The sequence below is a fragment of the Aotus nancymaae genome, unplaced genomic scaffold (assembly GCF_030222135.1).
Source record: "Aotus nancymaae isolate 86718 unplaced genomic scaffold, 86718_ANA_hifiasm-v0.15.2.pri h1tg000008l, whole genome shotgun sequence".
Lineage (NCBI taxonomy): Eukaryota > Metazoa > Chordata > Mammalia > Primates > Aotidae > Aotus > Aotus nancymaae.
This window is the reverse complement of record NW_026988419.1, coordinates 11,342,108-11,359,354: the sequence shown is the minus strand read 5'-3', so window position 1 is coordinate 11,359,354 and position 17,247 is coordinate 11,342,108. Positions and strand designations below refer to the sequence as shown.

The following is a 17,247-nucleotide window of genomic DNA, read 5'->3' as shown; positions in this document are numbered from 1 at the left end:
TTTTCCACTAAAAGAAACCAGGTTTGAGAAATGGGGTAAGAGAAAGTTCAAGATAAGCCTAGGATATCTTGTGCCAAAAGCAAGGGAGTGCTCAAGAATGGGAACACGTTAGAAGCAAAGAGAAGCCAGCTTGAAGGGATTCCTCCTGGGCAAACTGGGGACAATTTGAGCATCAAAATAAATGACTGTAATGGATTTAAATACACTGAATAAAATCAGCAAAAATATGAGTCCATACTGACATAACTAAGTATATAGGAAAACTGATAAGAAATAGTGTATTTATATAATTTCAAAGCTCTTCCCCATAAGATATGTATTAATTATAATGAAGAAAAGAGTAACTTTACAGTAGAGAAGACTGGTAGATACAACCTTAATTAAGTGATTACAGTGAACATTATCAGTTATAGGATAAATGAAAATTGTGTGCCACTTCATAGCATGCACTGAGAAATTAGCATTAGTTCTGTACCATTCCTCCAAAGATGCTAACAGGAATTTAATTAGTGAAGAAACATCAAACAAACCAAAATTAAGGAAAATGCTACAAAATAACTGGTCTGTAATCTTCAAGTGTCAATGTCAAGAAAGTCAAGAAAAGACTATTCTAGAAGTCTCCAGAAGGAGACTAATGAGACATGATGGCTGAAGACAACAAGTGACTCTCTGCTATTGATATGGTTTGGCTGTGTCCCCACCCAAATCTCATCTTGAATTGTAGTTCCCATAATCCCCATGCGAGGATCTGGGCAGGAGGTAATTGAAACATGCGGTCGGTTATTCCCTTGCTGTTCTCATGATAGTAAGGGAGTTCTCACAAGATCTGATGTTTTTATAAGAGGCTTTTCCCTCTTTACTCACTCTCCTGCCACCTGTGAAGAGGTGCCTTCCACCATGACTGTAAGTTTCCTGAGGCCTCCCCAGCCATGCAGAACTGTGAGTCAATTAAACCTCTTTTCTTTATAAATTACTCTGTCTCAGATATTTCTTCATAGCAGCATGAGAAGGGACTATTACAGCTATAAAGGACAACTGATAAAACTTGCATAGGGCCTAAAGATTAAATGGTGGTTAACATAAACATCAATGTTTATCTGATTTTGATGATTATTATTATGGTTATAGAGAATTATGTCCTTGTTAATAGGAATACACACCAAAGTATTCAGGCTTACGTGTTATCAGATTAGCTCTCAAAACAGTTCAGAAAAAAAATTTGTATACCACTTGCATTTTTTTTTTTTTTTTGAGACGGAGTTTCGCTCTTGTTACCCAGGCTGGAGTGCAATGGCGCGATCTCGGCTCACCGCAACCTCCGCCTCCCGGGTTCAGGCAATTCTCCTGCCTCAGCCTCCTGAGTAGCTGGGATTACAGGCACGCGCCACCATGCCCAGCTAATTTTTTGTATTTTTAGTAGAGACAGGGTTTCACCATGTTGACCAGGATGGTCTCGATCTCTTGACCTCATGATCCACCCGCCTCGGCCTCCCAAAGTGCTAGGATTACAGGCTTGAGCCACCACGCCCGGCCCCACTTGCATTTTTAATATAAATTTTTGACTGTTTCAAAATAAAAAAATTAACAAAATGGGGATTTCAGTTATAGAAGTTGCTTAAAGGGAGTTTCCATCCAATTCCTCCCAAAAAAGTTTTAAAAATTATTGTTCTAGTCCTACACCTTGATAGAAAAGGAAATAACTAAATGTGAATACATTAGAGGGGCTTTTGGAACACAGATAAACTCAATAAACTCATTTGCTTGGACATTGGATACATTTACTTAAAAAATAAAAGAATTAGCTGGATATGGTGGTATGTGCCATAGCTGAGGTGGGAGTATCACCTTTGCCCAGGAGTTTGAGGCTACAGTGAGCTATGATCATCAAGCCAGGGTGCGTCAGCCTTGGTTAAAGAGTGAGACCCTGTCTCTTAAAAGGAGAAAGAAAGAGAGAAAGAGAAAGAGAAAAAGAGAGGAAGGAAGGAAGGAAGGAAGGAAGGAAGGAAGGAAGGAAAGTTTGAACCATCAATGTTCTGGCAGACATTCCTTTTTAAGTCAGTGTTAATGAAAGATAATTACTCTTAATTTTCCAGTATTCAGAAATCTCAAATACCTTCAAGTACCTAGTGTTGCTGTGCAAATAGAACTAGAAAACACCCAAAGCCTGAAATTTAATTGCTGATTTATATAAGTAGCTAAACAGGTATCAATCACTTTTCACACTCACAGTGCATCACCTCTATGTAATATGATGAGTTGGTATTGCTACAATCTTTGTACTCATAAGCACGGCACACCAAAGAAAAACAAACGAAAGTAATTTAGAAAGAGAAGAATAAAAATACCTAATCATCTTTGCTATAGCATTCATAAACTTCCTCATTTTCTATAAGAGTAGGCTTCAAACTTTTTTAAGACAGGTGATCCTTTGTTCAAATCTTACTTGGAAGCATATAAACAATTTTTTTTTTAAGTGGCTTATCAGTGGGAGCCAAGAAGACATTTTTAAAAGCCAGTCCTCTATAGCATATTCCCTGAGAGTAGCCAATGCCTTCACTAGCTGTAAAAATGCAAATGCAAACCGGAAATAAATGCCAGTAGTTAACCAATAATAGTCTTCAAGGCAATAAGATAACGTGTGTCCACCAAAACACTTTACATGTAGATACACCAGTGAGCCATCTAAATGTGTTCAAAAGTGAAGTGTGTATAGTGGGGACAGGGAATGAATGAGAATGAACAATTTCACTAAAAGTTAATTTTAAAATAACTTAGAAGTTAGCTTGAAACTTGACTCAGTTTAGAGCTGGATGGCATCTTAATACTGCCAAGGGGTTCCATCAAGTAGGAATTAAAATATCATTTGTAAGCGAGGATTGGTTTCAACTTTAAGAAAGAAACTCCCAAATGGCAACGGTTTAAACAAGATGAAGGTTTTCTCTCTCTTGTCAAAGCCGTAGTAAGTGCTCCAGGGGAAAAGGCCTTTATTTGTTGTGGTCATGTGCTCAGGACCCTATTTCACAGTTACCATCCCTACCTAGGGATTTATTCAATGTGTTTATCCATCTTTCTAGCTACCCATCCATCCATTCTCTTAATCCTTCTGGAGTAAAGCTGGACTGGCCACTTAGAGGGTTGATAGTTTATCAGAATACATCATGCTCTAGGAACTCCCAGGACAGTGACTCTTAACCAATATGCTGCAGCACACAAATGTGTCAAAACCAAGTGCTGCCCCATTTTGGCCAATGTATAAACTGCTGATATCCGAGGAAACAAAAACTATCTTATATGTGTAAGATAAAAACTGAGTAATCAGAATCATCCTAAAAACCCTTCGAACTTTCAGGACCTGGGCCCTTGAAAGATCACAAGCTAAAAATGAACTTCTTTTATAAGTCTTTGTATTTGAGCCACAACATCGTTTTCTATAGACCAGTGGAGGCCAAGATCTAGTATGGATGCAGAAGAAAAGAGAGTACCATGAGCTAAAATATCTTCCTCTTTTTTTTGCCCAGTATTTACAGTTGGATTTAAATACAGTAGTCCCTATTTATATGCAATTTCACTTTTCTGTGGCTGAGGTCTGAAAATATTAACTGGGAAATTCCGGAGATAAACCATTCCTGTTTTAACTTGTGCACTGTTCTGAGGAGTATGATGGAACACTGAGTAGAACTGTCACTCTCTGTCCTCCACCGGACATCAATCATCCTTTTGTCGGCGTGTCCATGCTGTATACACCACCTGCCCATTAGTCACTTACTAGCTGCCTTGGTTATCAGACTAAAAACATGTCATATATAGGGTTCAACACTATTTGCAGTTTCAAGCATCCATTGGGGTCTTGGAATGTATACCCTGCAGATAAAAGGAGACTACTGTAGTTCCAAAGTATTCATTCTGTTATAGCATGAATTTTCCACAGGGGTGAAAATTGGTTCTTAGAGGAAAGGCGGTGGGGGAGGGGCATGAAATAAATCTTCCATATTAAAATGGTTTGTGTTGCTCGAAAGCTAGCCCTACTCGACACAAAACTTACTCATTATTTAAATTCTCTCACTGGGTTTTCTTGAGTATCACACAAGCAGCATTGATATGGAAGATACAGTAAATGTATACAAGAACACTGCTACAAAAAACTATGGCAACAGATGGTTGTGATTGGAAGACTCTATCCATTGCTAGATCTCCACATCACATTGAATGGGCTGCCATTTGACTGTCTTGTGACTGATCTTTAGAACTTTTGTGTGTAGCTCAGGCTCTCAGAATTAAACAAAATAGTTTATATTTTATTATTTAATTCAAAAGGTTATTTAACATATCATTAGTTATGGTAAGTACTCAAAAGAGTAGGCGCGGTGGCTCACGCCTGTAATCCCAACACTTTGGGAGGCTGAGGCAGGAAGATCACTCGAGGTCAGGAGTTCAATACCAGTCTAGGCAACATAGAGAAACTGTTTCTACAGAAAACAAAACAAAACAAAAATTAGCCAGGCACGGTGGCATGCACCTGTAGTCCCAGCTACACCAGCTGAGGTGAGAGGATCGCTTGAGCCTGAGAGGTTAAGTGGTGATGGCACCACTGCACTCCAGTCTGGGTGACAGAGACAGACCCTGTCTCAACAACAATATCTGAATATCAACTAAATCAAAGTTATTCTCTTATATCAAGGAAAAGTTAAAAGTTAAATTCACTAAAAATTATTTTAGCTAGGTGTGGTAGCTCACACCTATAATCTCAGCACTTTGGGAGGCCGAGGTGGATGGATTGTTTGATCCTGGGACTCAAGACCAGCCTGGGTGACATGGCAAAACTCCACTTCTACAAAAAAAAAAAAAAAAATAGCTTAGTGTGGTGGCATGCCTTATAGTCCCAGCTACTTGGGAAGCTGAAGTGGGAAGATCATGGTGAGTTGTGATTGGGCCACTACACTCCAGCCTGGGCAACAGAGCAAGACCCTGTCTCAAAACATAACAACTGTTCTACTTTTGCTAAAATTAGTTTTGAATGATTTTTCAATTTTTTATTACTATTACCATATATGTGTATAAACTACTGATTGGCAAATATAATTTGATATATTATAGTTTACGTATGTAAATAAATAACATTAAAGTTATCCAACAGATATAAAGTTAAGTGTTAAACATTTTAAAATTTAACTTAAAAATTTTGCTTATTGATAACCCTGAATTGAAATTTTTTAAAGTAAGCTTTACTACACTTGTTATTTTTTATGTATACAGCATAGCTACACATATAATACAGAATAATACATATATATAGTATCTATACATATATACAGTATAGCGTACATATACTATATATAGTGTACGGTATATATGTAATGTATCTATGGTATTAAAATTTTATGAAGGAACAATTAAGGAAAAAAAGTGTCTAAAAAAGGCCCTTAGGGGAGAGACTAATTTTTAAAAGGTTAAGAAACTCTGTTACTACAATATCTATCAGATGGAGTATCAAGCTGACCAAGCCATTCATCTTGGAACTTTATTCCAATTTGCTACAAGTACTAAAGTATCAGGGAAGCATCAAAACACCTGACCATCAAAAAGCGTTAAGTGAACATGAGTGGAGAGAACTTTGCCTTGCGCATACAAAAGAGTGAGGCAAGAACAGTAAAAACAAGGCAGGGCGAAGTGACTCATGTGATGACTGCTGAAGCTTTTATAAAAACAGTGCCCATGTTAGACCGCTATTCCAACTGTGTGGGAATCACCGCTTATTTGTTTAATATTGTTTTGTCTTTTAATTCATTCAAAGAAGCTAAGAAAAATGGTACGATTTGAAAGCTTGCCTTAAACACAAAACAGCAGACATCCCGAGGAATAAAAACTGTTTGCATACAGACTAACCAAAGGTCAGAAGCTTAAAAACTTCCAATTTTTCTTTAACCTGTTGTATTAACAATTTCTTTGTTGATATTAACTATATGTTATCATCAACATGCCAGAAAGATCTCCCTTTATTATAGTCCAGAACGTTCTGTATAAATCAAACCATAAATCGAACACTTTTACTTCAACAAGTTGTTCAATAGATATTTTTCTCATATATTTCCAAGCTCATGTTACACTAAAAACCAGTGTGACGACCAGGGAAACATCACAATTTCACCCATATTTTTTAGCATCTGAAATCTTTCACAGGTGTCCGGAAAGGGGAAATAGGTCATGAACTCCAGGTCAAGCCAATGATCATTAGGAATTACTGTAGCAGAAGGTACTACCCACTGTGTATACATATGGTACAGGATTAAATGTGCGTACTACTTATAAGGTTATTTTTCATTTCACAAAATGAATTCTGAGCAGCATGCAAACTAGAACTGTCAAAACTAAAGTTCTAAACCTGATGTCTCTCCAACAGGGATCTTGTCACAAGTTAAATTCAAGTTTTCTGTAGAACTATAAATAATCGAAACTGAACTAGGAAACAAGCTAAAGGCGAAAAAAGCCACGGGCTCGAGTCAATGCCGCCAATCACACACAAAGCCCACTACATTCTACAAGAAATGATTTTTGCCCCGATCCCTAGCAACCACATAACTGTTCTAAACACAAAAATGCTGAGAATTTTCCTTGCCCAGAAGTGGTTTTTGAAAAGGATAAATGCATTTTAACATACATAATTTAGTTTGCAAGAAACCACAAAAACAAAAGGGAAGAAGCCTGAAGAAAAGAAAAAGCATATATATATATATATATATATATATATATATATATGCCATAATAATCTGATCCAAAGCCGCTAAAATATTTGGAGTTGAACCCTTTTGAAACTCTTAAAATGTTCTGCAATCTGCTAAAAAGTTAAAGGTTCTTTTTTTCCCATTCAACATTGGCCTTATTCTGTCATCAATCTGACATTCTAGCTCACTTTATGGTGTTAACTGCAAGGATGCCCAGCAAATAAGAAATATGTAAAACCTGGCAGGGCACGGTGGCTCACGTCTATAATCCCAGCACTTTGGGAGGCCAAGGCAGGTGGATCACGAGGTCAAAAGATCGAGACCATCCTGGTCAACATGGTAAAACCCCGTCTCTACTAAAAATACAAAAAATTAGCTGGGCATGGTGGCTCGTGCCTGTTAATCCCAGCTACTCAGGAGGCGGAGGCAGGAGAATTGCCTGAACCCAGGAGGCAGAGGTTGCGGTGAGCTGAGATCAAGCCATTGCACTCCAGCCTGGGTAACAAGAGTGAAACTCCGTCTCAAAAAAAAAAAAAAAAAGAAATATGTAAGACCAGGGGACAGTAGCTTTTCACTCTGGCTTCAGCTACAGGCTTTCTGAGTGTTTCTACAGATACTCCAGGCCTGCTGCCTGCCTGACAAGCAAGGTTACGCTCCAGTGTCAATAAAACTCCTTAGATCAGTGCAAGAATCAATCAGATGAGTTTCCTTATTTCTCACAATGCACAGGGTCAAGTGTCTCAACAGCAAATCAAGTTCTGTTCCATTCATCCCTACCACCAAACAAACAAAAGAAAGCTTAGTAGCATATATTAGAAGGACAGGAAGAAATAGTTGCCAATGCAACTGACATATGCAGGAATCTCTGGAGAACAGACTTAGCTCAACTATAACTGCAAAGCCACTAGGGATTTTTAATTATTAAAAAGTAAACCATATGCCAGAGTAATATAAGACAACCCAGTAATCAAGAATGGCAGGGAATGGTAGTTCTTAATCTGCTTCTACTCTACTTTTTAATACTCTAAAGACCTTTTCTTAGCAGAAAAAGCTGTATGTAAAATAACAATAAATCAGAGAAAATGATGCAGCTAAACATGCCCCAGTAACAAAATTCCTGTGTCTAATTTGCTGAGGAGTCTGAAAAACAATTTTATTCCTTAGTTGTGGTATGTATATGTGTTTGTGTATATATACATATACACACAAACACACACACATACACACACACACACACACACCCCATATATTAGAAGAAAAACTAATACCAACTTTGTTACTGACTTATTTTGACAAGCCACTTCTTCATGCCTTGGTTTCCTTAACCATAAACAAAAAAGGATAATTAAATTTGCCATTAGATAATCAAAATAGACTTTAGAAATCCCTGTGAGAAATGAGGAACCATTATTTGTAAAGATACTAATTCTCTCTGGCTTGATGGCTCTTGCAGAAAGCACCCTGAGAAAAAAGCACCCAGAGCTGATGCATGCCCAGGACTCCAACAGACTAATGTGGCCAATGACGGTGATAGGGAGTGAAAGTAAATCTCTTGCCCTTTTCCAAAGAAAGCCAGTTAGATATACTGAAATATATACAGATCCAGGCTGCCCATGTGTATAAAGCTTCTCACGTTCATAAATCTTGGACGTTTCATAGATGGAAAAACTTCAAAACATTTCAATATTCTATGACAGCCAATGTAGATTCAAAAGGAACCAAAAGTCTGAATCTGTAATATTCATGCTAAATCAAAAACCAAAATAACAACCTAGCCTAACAAAACTGAACATAAAGATCTACAACCACATCAGAAGTAGTGACAGTTTATGAATGCATATTTCCTAATTAAAAAAAAATTCTAAACAAAAACAGCAGACATCTACATGTTAGGGAAACTAGACACTAAGTATTATATTCTGTATGGAAGCTAAATTATATGAAATTCAGATAATATCATAAGTTTAGATTTAGAAAAACCTGACTTTTAAAAAGAAGATGAACACAAATTAGCTGTATTCTTATAAGGTTCCAAGTGGCACACATCACAAACTTTTCCAAATGATGAATGCTGTAGCTTCTATCTTCCCAAGGTTTCTTAAATCAGTCTTATCCTTGGTATAGCTATGACCACCATTCAGACCAAGTCCTCATTCTCACTGCTCTACAATGTGCTAAAATCCCTTCCCATCATTCTCTTCACCTCTGCTCTCCATCCCACCCAACCTACATATTGCTGTAGGCTGTAACTCCAGCTACTCAGAAGACTGAGACAGGAGAATTGCTTGAACCGGGAGGCGGAGGTTGCAGTGAGCCGAGATCGTGCCACTGCACTCCAGCCTGGACAACAGAGTAAGACTCCGACTCAAAAAAAAAAAAAAAAAAATACGAAAAGCAAAAATTTCAGAATTCCTTGGATAATGGCAACTATTAATACTATATTAGGAGCACATATATACCATTTAGTTAGCCTAACTTAAACTCCCCAACAAAGATGTTACTGTACTTGGGCTTTCATACACAAGGATTCCTACCCTTGCTCTGCCAACTTTATGACTTGATTAATATGTGCAAAAAAGTACATTTTGAGGCTTTTTTTTTTTTTGCCTTAAAGCTGTCAGACAGGCAGCTTTTGAGTACAAGCCATCACTTTAGGTCTTCTCAGCTTCCAGTTAAAACTTGTGGGTTCACCATGGTGCTGATGGCTTAAAGGTGTCGTAACTAGGGGTTACCATAGCTCAGCTGGAATAAAAGGATACTGTGCAGCACTTATGAGAATTCCAAAAAGTGTTTTCTTAAAATGCTAGAGGGAAAGGGGACATTTTCTGGATAATACTGACAATTAATTGAAATAAAGCTCTATCTCCCTTCCTTTCTACAATCCCAAATCAAAACTATCAACGTTATCAAAAACAGGGTGTAGCACCTTCCTGACATTGTCACTAACTCTGGACTCAGCTCATCTGTCTTACCTTCTGATGCTCTGATCACATAGCCCGCCTTGTCTTCACCAGGAGGCACATCGAGCAACTGCATAATTCTGTCCAGCAGCCCATGAATGATCTCAAACCCAGGATTCTTGTTGTAATACACAGCACAGAGATGCCTGTAGTTTTTTGCACCTACATCTGGAAAAATAAAGACTGTATTAACCATTGTTTATGAAACTGATTTACCCCCTTAGGCAAAGTCGACAGAAAAGAAAACCAAATATTAAACATACAGAGAAGGATTCAACCTCAGAAACGCAAAATAAGATAAAACAGTCATTTTTCAGCTTATCAAATTCCCTAAGGCATTTTATTTCGGGAAAAGAGTGAAAAACTCTCAAAGCTGACCGGGGAAAATGAGGCTTCATTGAGGTATAAATTGGTAAAATTCTTTGTAAACAATTTAGCAATATGTCAGAGCCTTAAAACTTCATACTCTTTTATTTGTAATATTAATACTATCCAAAGAAAATAATCCTAAATACAAAAAGGCTTTATGTAAAAAGACATTTACCACAACATTATTTCCAATAGTAAAAATTATAAACAACTTAAATTAGGAATAACTACATAAAGAACAGTCGATAACTCATCAGGATACTAAGTGGCTCTTAGAAAGCATCTTTATGGTGGTTTATCATAACAGAGCAACAACAAATACTTGTAATAGTAAATGACAATAAAAAAAGAGGTCACAAGGTTCAAAAAGAAGCAAAACGAAATTACATTATTTAAAGAACAATCATAGGTTGGAAAACTATGAAGCAAATTAAGGGAATGAAGATGACCAAAGGTAGGCTAACAATTACCCTAGGTAAAACGAAGAATCTGTGACAGGGAGGGGTCATACAAGGAGCTTAGGATACTGGCAATCTTCTATTCTTCATGTGGCTAATGGTTATACTAGTGTGTGTTTTAGAATCTTTTTAAAACTATTTATGTTGAATACATTCTTCACAAAGCATGAAAAAAAAAGCAGAATACTAAAGTTTATGAAATCATGCTACCACATGGGTGAATCTTGAGGACATTATTATGCTAAGTGAAATAAGCCACTCACAGAAGGACAGATACTGCATGATTCCACTTATATGAAGTATCTAAGCCATGAAATTGGGAGAAACAGAAAGTAGGAGAAACAGACAGTAGAACAGTATCTGGCAGGGGCTAGAGAGCAAGGGAATGGGGAATTGATATTGAATGGGTATAAAAGTTTAGCCATGCAAGATGGAAAGTTCCAGAGACCCACAACAATGTCCATATAGTGAACACTACTGTACTGTGCACCTAAAAGTTTACTAAGAGGGTAGTTCTCATATGTTTTTTTACCACAATAATAATAATTTTAAAAAGTATATGAAGAATGAGGCCAGGCAAAATAGCTCATGCCTGTAATCCCAGCACTTTGGAAGCCCAAGGCAGGAGTTTGAGACCTACCTGGACAACACAGCAAAACTAAAACTAAAAAACTACATCTCTACAAAACTAAAAAATAAAATAAATGAAAAACAGAATCACAACTACATAAATATAACCATAAGCCAAAAAACTCCATACACAGAGAAAAAGACTGAAAGAAATATTCCTACCTAAATGTTAACAGAGGTTATGTTTGGGCAAGTTTACTTTTTTCCAACTTTTATTTATTTCTCAATTTTTCCATGATTAGTATATATTATTCTACTTCGAAAATTAAAACAAATTTGCAAACTCAGTATTTCATTTTATTTCACTTTATTGTTTGAGATAGGGTCTCGCTGTGTCTCCCATACTGGTACAATCACACTGCGCTGCAGCCTCAACTTCCTGGCTCAAGCAATCCTCCCACCTTAGCCTCCAGAGTAGCTGGAACCATAGGCACGTGCCACCACACTCAGCTAATATTTTAGTCTTTTGCAGAGACTCTCACTCTGTTGTCCAGGCTGGTCTCAAACTCTGGGTTCAAATGATCCTCCCACCTCAGCCTTCCAAAGTGCTGGAATTGCATGAGCCATTACGCCCAGCTAAAGTCAATATTTAAAAAAAAAGAATTGTAACAGTCCAAATGAACCCTGACGGATAAACAAATTGGTACTTCCATACAGTAGGATACTACTCAGCAATAAAAAGGAACAAACTGTAGATAAGACTTGACAACTTGGATGACTCTCAAAGGCATTATACTGAAAGAAAGAAGGCTCTCAAAAGGCTACAGACAATATGAGTCCATTTATATGACATTCTGGAAAAGGCAAAACTATGGCAACAGACAACAGGTAGTAGTTGTCTGGGGTCAGGTATGGGAAAAAAATGTGACTAAAATAAGGGGTTTTTGGGGTAATGGAACTCTTTTTGGTCTTGTAGTGATAGTTATAATCATCTAAACCTGTAATAAAATTTATTTTTAAAAGAAGTACATAGTATAAAGAGGAAGACTCAAAGTCAGCAGTCATCATTTAACTTTATAACACTTGTGGCCTTTCAATAAATTCTGGAGACTGCTGCTCCAACACAAACAGAATGAATACTGGACTCATTTTGCTTTTCAAATTAAAGAGAAAGAACAAACTAATATCTGAGGGAATAAACTGAAAATAGAAAGCTGCTTCATGTTAGTATATATTGGGCAAAACTTTTTCCTTAGATTTACTCCCATAGGTAAGAGCTACTAGCAATGGTTGACATAAAATACAGAATGCCTTTTATCTTCTCGATATCCAAATAAACCACGAATATTTTAAGATACTGTACTCTAATATTAAAATAATATAAAAGTAAGCACATAAATGGAGTAAAAGGAAAACTAACCCGAACTGTTAGTCTATGGTATCGATTATCTGGTGCATGCCAGGTATTACCTATCTATCAATTTATCTATAATCTTATTTAATTCTCAAGATAACCATGCAAGGTAAGTATTAATATTCCTATAAAACAGATGGAGAAACAAAGCTCAGAATGATTAAGCAACTTGCCTAAAGTCAAACTAATTGGCTAGAGCTAATCCATTTAATTACATTGCTAATGAGTTACAAAACCAGGATTTGACTAGAATTGACTGACTCTTAAATCCATGTTCTTTCCACTATAGGGTACACCCAAAAGGATTTAAATGAAAACAAACACATAAGTGCAAACTTATGTATGGCTACATATCCACTTAATGTGGTCAAATATGTGCATTCTTGAAATGTTTTTTATATGATAAACAGATGTTTTAATTTTCAAAAGTTTTTGTGATACTTAAGAATTCCATTTAAGCAACTGAAATAAATTATTTTTAAGGGTCAGTGAAGTTTCTAGCCATCAACAGTATTGTTACTTATGGGAAGTATATTCTGAGTTGAACTTCAGACTGAAAAGATACAAAGAAATAACTGCCTCTGCCATTTAACATTTTCCAGTACACACTGTATTCAAGGCACTCTATTCTAGATATCCTTTGACAATAGAGGTCAAAGCCAGTACAAGGCACCCACAACCTAAACCCTCAACAATTTTTTTTTTTTTTTTTTTGAGACAGGGTCTCACTCTAGTAGGCCAGGGTAGAGTGCAGCAGCACAATCTTGGCTCACTGCAACCTCGACTTCCCAGGCTCAGGCAATCCTCCCAGTTCAGCCTCCTGAGCAGCTGGGAGTACAAGCACACACCACCACGCCCACTTTTTTGTTTGTTTGTTTCTATTTTCAGTAGAGACAGTGTTTTACCATGTTGCCCGGCTAGTCTTGACCTCCTGGGCTGAGGCAATTTGCCTGCCTCAGCCTCCCAAAGTGCTAAGATTACAGGCATGAGCCACCAGGCTAGGCTCTTGGTATTTACTCAGAAAATAATTACTCAGATAATTATTTTCTGAGTAAATGCTTAAAGCCTAGAAAAAAAGATAAACACACATAAATAGCTATTAAACTGGGCCAGGAGCAGACAGTGGGTCATATCTATGCCAGCTGAGGTAAGCGAGTAGGATACTACTGTCACCCTCTATCATTTCTATTTTTAAAGATAAAGAAATTTGGTATCTAAAAGCTATAAGTGGACATTAAAATCAGACAGGCACAAAACCCCACTAAACCAACCACATGCATAAACTAAAATGAAGATCCTGATTCCACTGTAGGAATATAAACTTACTTTCTCTGTCTCTCTCTTTCTTTCTTTATTTCTTTCTCTCTAAAGGGAAAAAATGAAATAAAACAGAACTAAATTATCCCTTTCATACCACTGACTTGCTTCTGGGTATTTTTGCCATGTGGTACCCATTTGTTGGTGTGGATGTCACATGCTTCCACTTTAACACACAGGGACGTATTGAAACAACTTTATAGTTCCATTTTTCTGTGAAAGAATAGCCCAACAGTAATACCATCATTGAGAGCTTAGCAACATAAACTGGAAGCTTTATTTTGGTAAACTTTGCCAAATTCTAAATATTTTTTTCCTGATCTCCAAATTATGTTAAACTTTTTTATTTCTGATATGAACAGCAGCATCAGGATTAAAAACTTAAGAATTTTAAAAAACAAATTAAGTAGACTTGTAATGAGAATAATAAAATCACAATAAAAAATATAGAATTTATGCCAGGCACAGTGGCTCATGCCTGTAATCCCAGCACTTTAGGAGGCTGAGGCAGAAGGATTACTTGACCCCAGGAGTTTCAGACCAGACTGGGCAACAAAGTGAGATCCCATCTCTACAAATTTTAAAAAATGTAAAGATTAGCTAGGTGCAGTGGTGGTGCCATGTGCCTGTAGTTCCAGCTCCTTGGGAGGCTGAAATGAGAGGATCCGTAGAGCACAGGAGTTCGAGGTTGCAGTGAGTTATGATCATGCCCAGGTGACAGAATGAGACCTTGCCTCAAAACAAAACCAAAACCAAAAGAGAACTTAAAAACATTATACTTGATTTCATTCAGGAAAGGTTTCAGGATGTTTACAGCATACACATACAATAATGAACTATATATTTTTAGAATTAATTTTGCAATATTTTTACGAAAGGCCTGACTTCTAGAGCATTGTATTAAGCCCACTATAATAATTAGATTAACCTCATTATTTAGGTGCCCCCCTCCCAACTCCACACTGATTGGCTGGCTTTTTACATTTCCCAAAGGTTACTGTTCTCTCTGGACTTACTTCATCATGTCTTGTTAAAATACTCCCTCTACTGTAGCTGAACTGAATCAAAGGAGAAGATAACCACAAACTCATTTCTACCCATTCCTCTTCATGAAATTGCTGGGTATAGTAAAATTTCCATTTCCTAGTATGTTGCACTAAGAGACCATACTACATCACAGAAAGTCCACTGACTACACACCACAAAATGAGAATTATTTAAATGTCATGCCAAAACTAGGGTTTGTTGGAAATGCCTCAGTTCTTTATAACTCAGTTAACAGACCGCTTGTGTCATGCTATCAAACAATTCTGCTTTTTAAATGGGCCTGCCAAGTATGTCAGCCTAAATTATCTATGTATTTCACAGACTTCAAAGTACTGCCTGGAGAGGGCTGATCTAAGCTGTGCAAAGGAGGGGCGGCTAGCTACAATTCTATAAGCTGAAAGAACACGCCAAATGATTTTTTTAACAGAAAAGAAAAAGGAATGCTACATGATGTCCACTAGTAAATGACTATTACATATAACTCAAATTTTTCAAATAGGCTCTGGCTTGGTGTAGATCCTCTTCCACCAAAGTCCCAGTGATTAAAAGCTAAGGTGTTTGGTTATGTTATCACACATGGCACAGACTGGAAAAAGGCAGAATCTTCCAGAGAGCCTTTCTATTCCTATTCTCACATTCACCTAGAAGCCCAAAGAAAGATGCTAGGAGAAAGCCTACTGGGATACCAAAATAGCTTCTAGAATAATCAGAGGCTGATATGGAGCTTAAGGTTAATAGTCTGGCCAAGTTCAGAAAATAAAACAAAGCTGGCGGGGTGTGGTGGCTCACACCTGTAATCCCAGCACTTTGGGAGGCTGAGGTGGGTGGATCACATGAGACTGGGAGTTTGAGAACAGCCTGACCAACATGAAGGAAGCCCATCTCTACTAAAAATACAAAATTAGCCGGGCATGGCGGTGCATGCCTGTAATCCAGCTACTTGGGAGGCTGAGGCTGGAGAATAGCTTGAACCTGGGAGGCAGAGGTTATAGTGAGCCAAGAGTACACCATTACACTCCAGCCTGAGCAACAAGAGCAAAACTCCATCTTAAAAAAAAAAAAGAAAAGAAAAGAAAACAAAGCACCTTGATTTTTAAGCCTATTCCATCCAACAAATGTATTTCATATTGCAACCCAAAAAACTATAACTTACATTGCAAATTTTATACATCTCCTGAAGAATTTCAATGCAGGCCTAAATGATTCACAAATGCAAAAAGAATCTTGTGAAAACATAATGCCACCAAAAATCATATCGAATGTTAGGGTAAACAGGCACCTTTATAGACTCTTGGTAGGACTCTAAGTTTGTAAAAAATCCTTTTTTGAAAAGAATTTAACAAATTATCAAACATTTAGATGTTTACACCTATGGAATGATCAGTTCTAGTTCTAAAAATATCTATTTGTATAAAAGTACAAGGACATTCCTTGCAACAGACATAGTTTAGCAAAAATTTGGTAAAAATGTAAATATTCATAATAGTCTAAGTAAATAAATTATAGTACATTGATATGATGGATGATTATCCAGCCATTAAAAAGAAATGAAGTCGATAGAATGTGTTCAAAGGAGAAAATGAGGTGCAGAACAAGACAGGTAAAATATATCCCATTTGTATAAACACTAGAAAGTATTTATCCATATCTATGGCTGTACATAAAAGCGTAAAAGATGTTTGTATATGCACAGAAAAGGTCTGGCAACTAATTCTAAGAGTATTAAGAAGTTGGATACTTTTTTTTTAAAAAAAAAAGAAAAGATTAGAATTACTCTTAAAAATACATATCCATGAAAGGTCTTAAAAACATCACAAATATATTTTCAATTAAAAAAAAACACAATAAAGCTTAAGAACAATTTTCCTTAAAATGCTCTCCTACATCATAGCGCCAAAGTACAAACTTTCCTTTTTAAAATAGTGCTAAAAAGCCAAGAAACAAATGTAAGAAAAAATCTATGACCTTCTCAATGCATGAAAGAAAAAGTTACAACCTTGTGGGTTGGCTTTTATTTAGTTAATGTAAACCTGGAACGGATTTTTTACCTATTAAAAAAATACAATATTCAATGCATGACAGGGCACATTATACTCATGTTAGCAGATCTTAACTATGTGGAACCAAATATACTAAAGTAACTTTCTATATTAAAAATGATATATTTACACAGTTAAGATGCCATCACGTATACAAATGATGGTACTTCAAAAATTGTTAATGTCAATGCTCCTTACACCCATATTTTTTGAATTATTAATTGGAAATTCTACATGCCAAAAATATGAAATAGTGAAATTAAATTAATCCAGACTGATGACATAAGCTCTCTTTGGAAAATCACATTCCACATGTGGACGCTAGATAATCCTTCATTATTTGAGGGCTCCAAA

General features: G+C 36.7%; 1 protein-coding gene across 1 annotated transcript in view; it reads right to left on the bottom strand.

Annotated features, from left to right (window-relative positions):
- FARSB (phenylalanyl-tRNA synthetase subunit beta) overlaps positions 1 to 17,247 on the bottom strand; it is a 78,444-nt gene that overhangs the window by 12,847 nt on the left and 48,350 nt on the right. Inside the window, exon 16 of the mRNA XM_012446273.2 lies at positions 9,692 to 9,847. Within this exon, the coding sequence (XP_012301696.2) occupies positions 9,692 to 9,847 (156 nt within the window). The remainder of the gene's footprint in view (positions 1 to 9,691; positions 9,848 to 17,247) is intronic.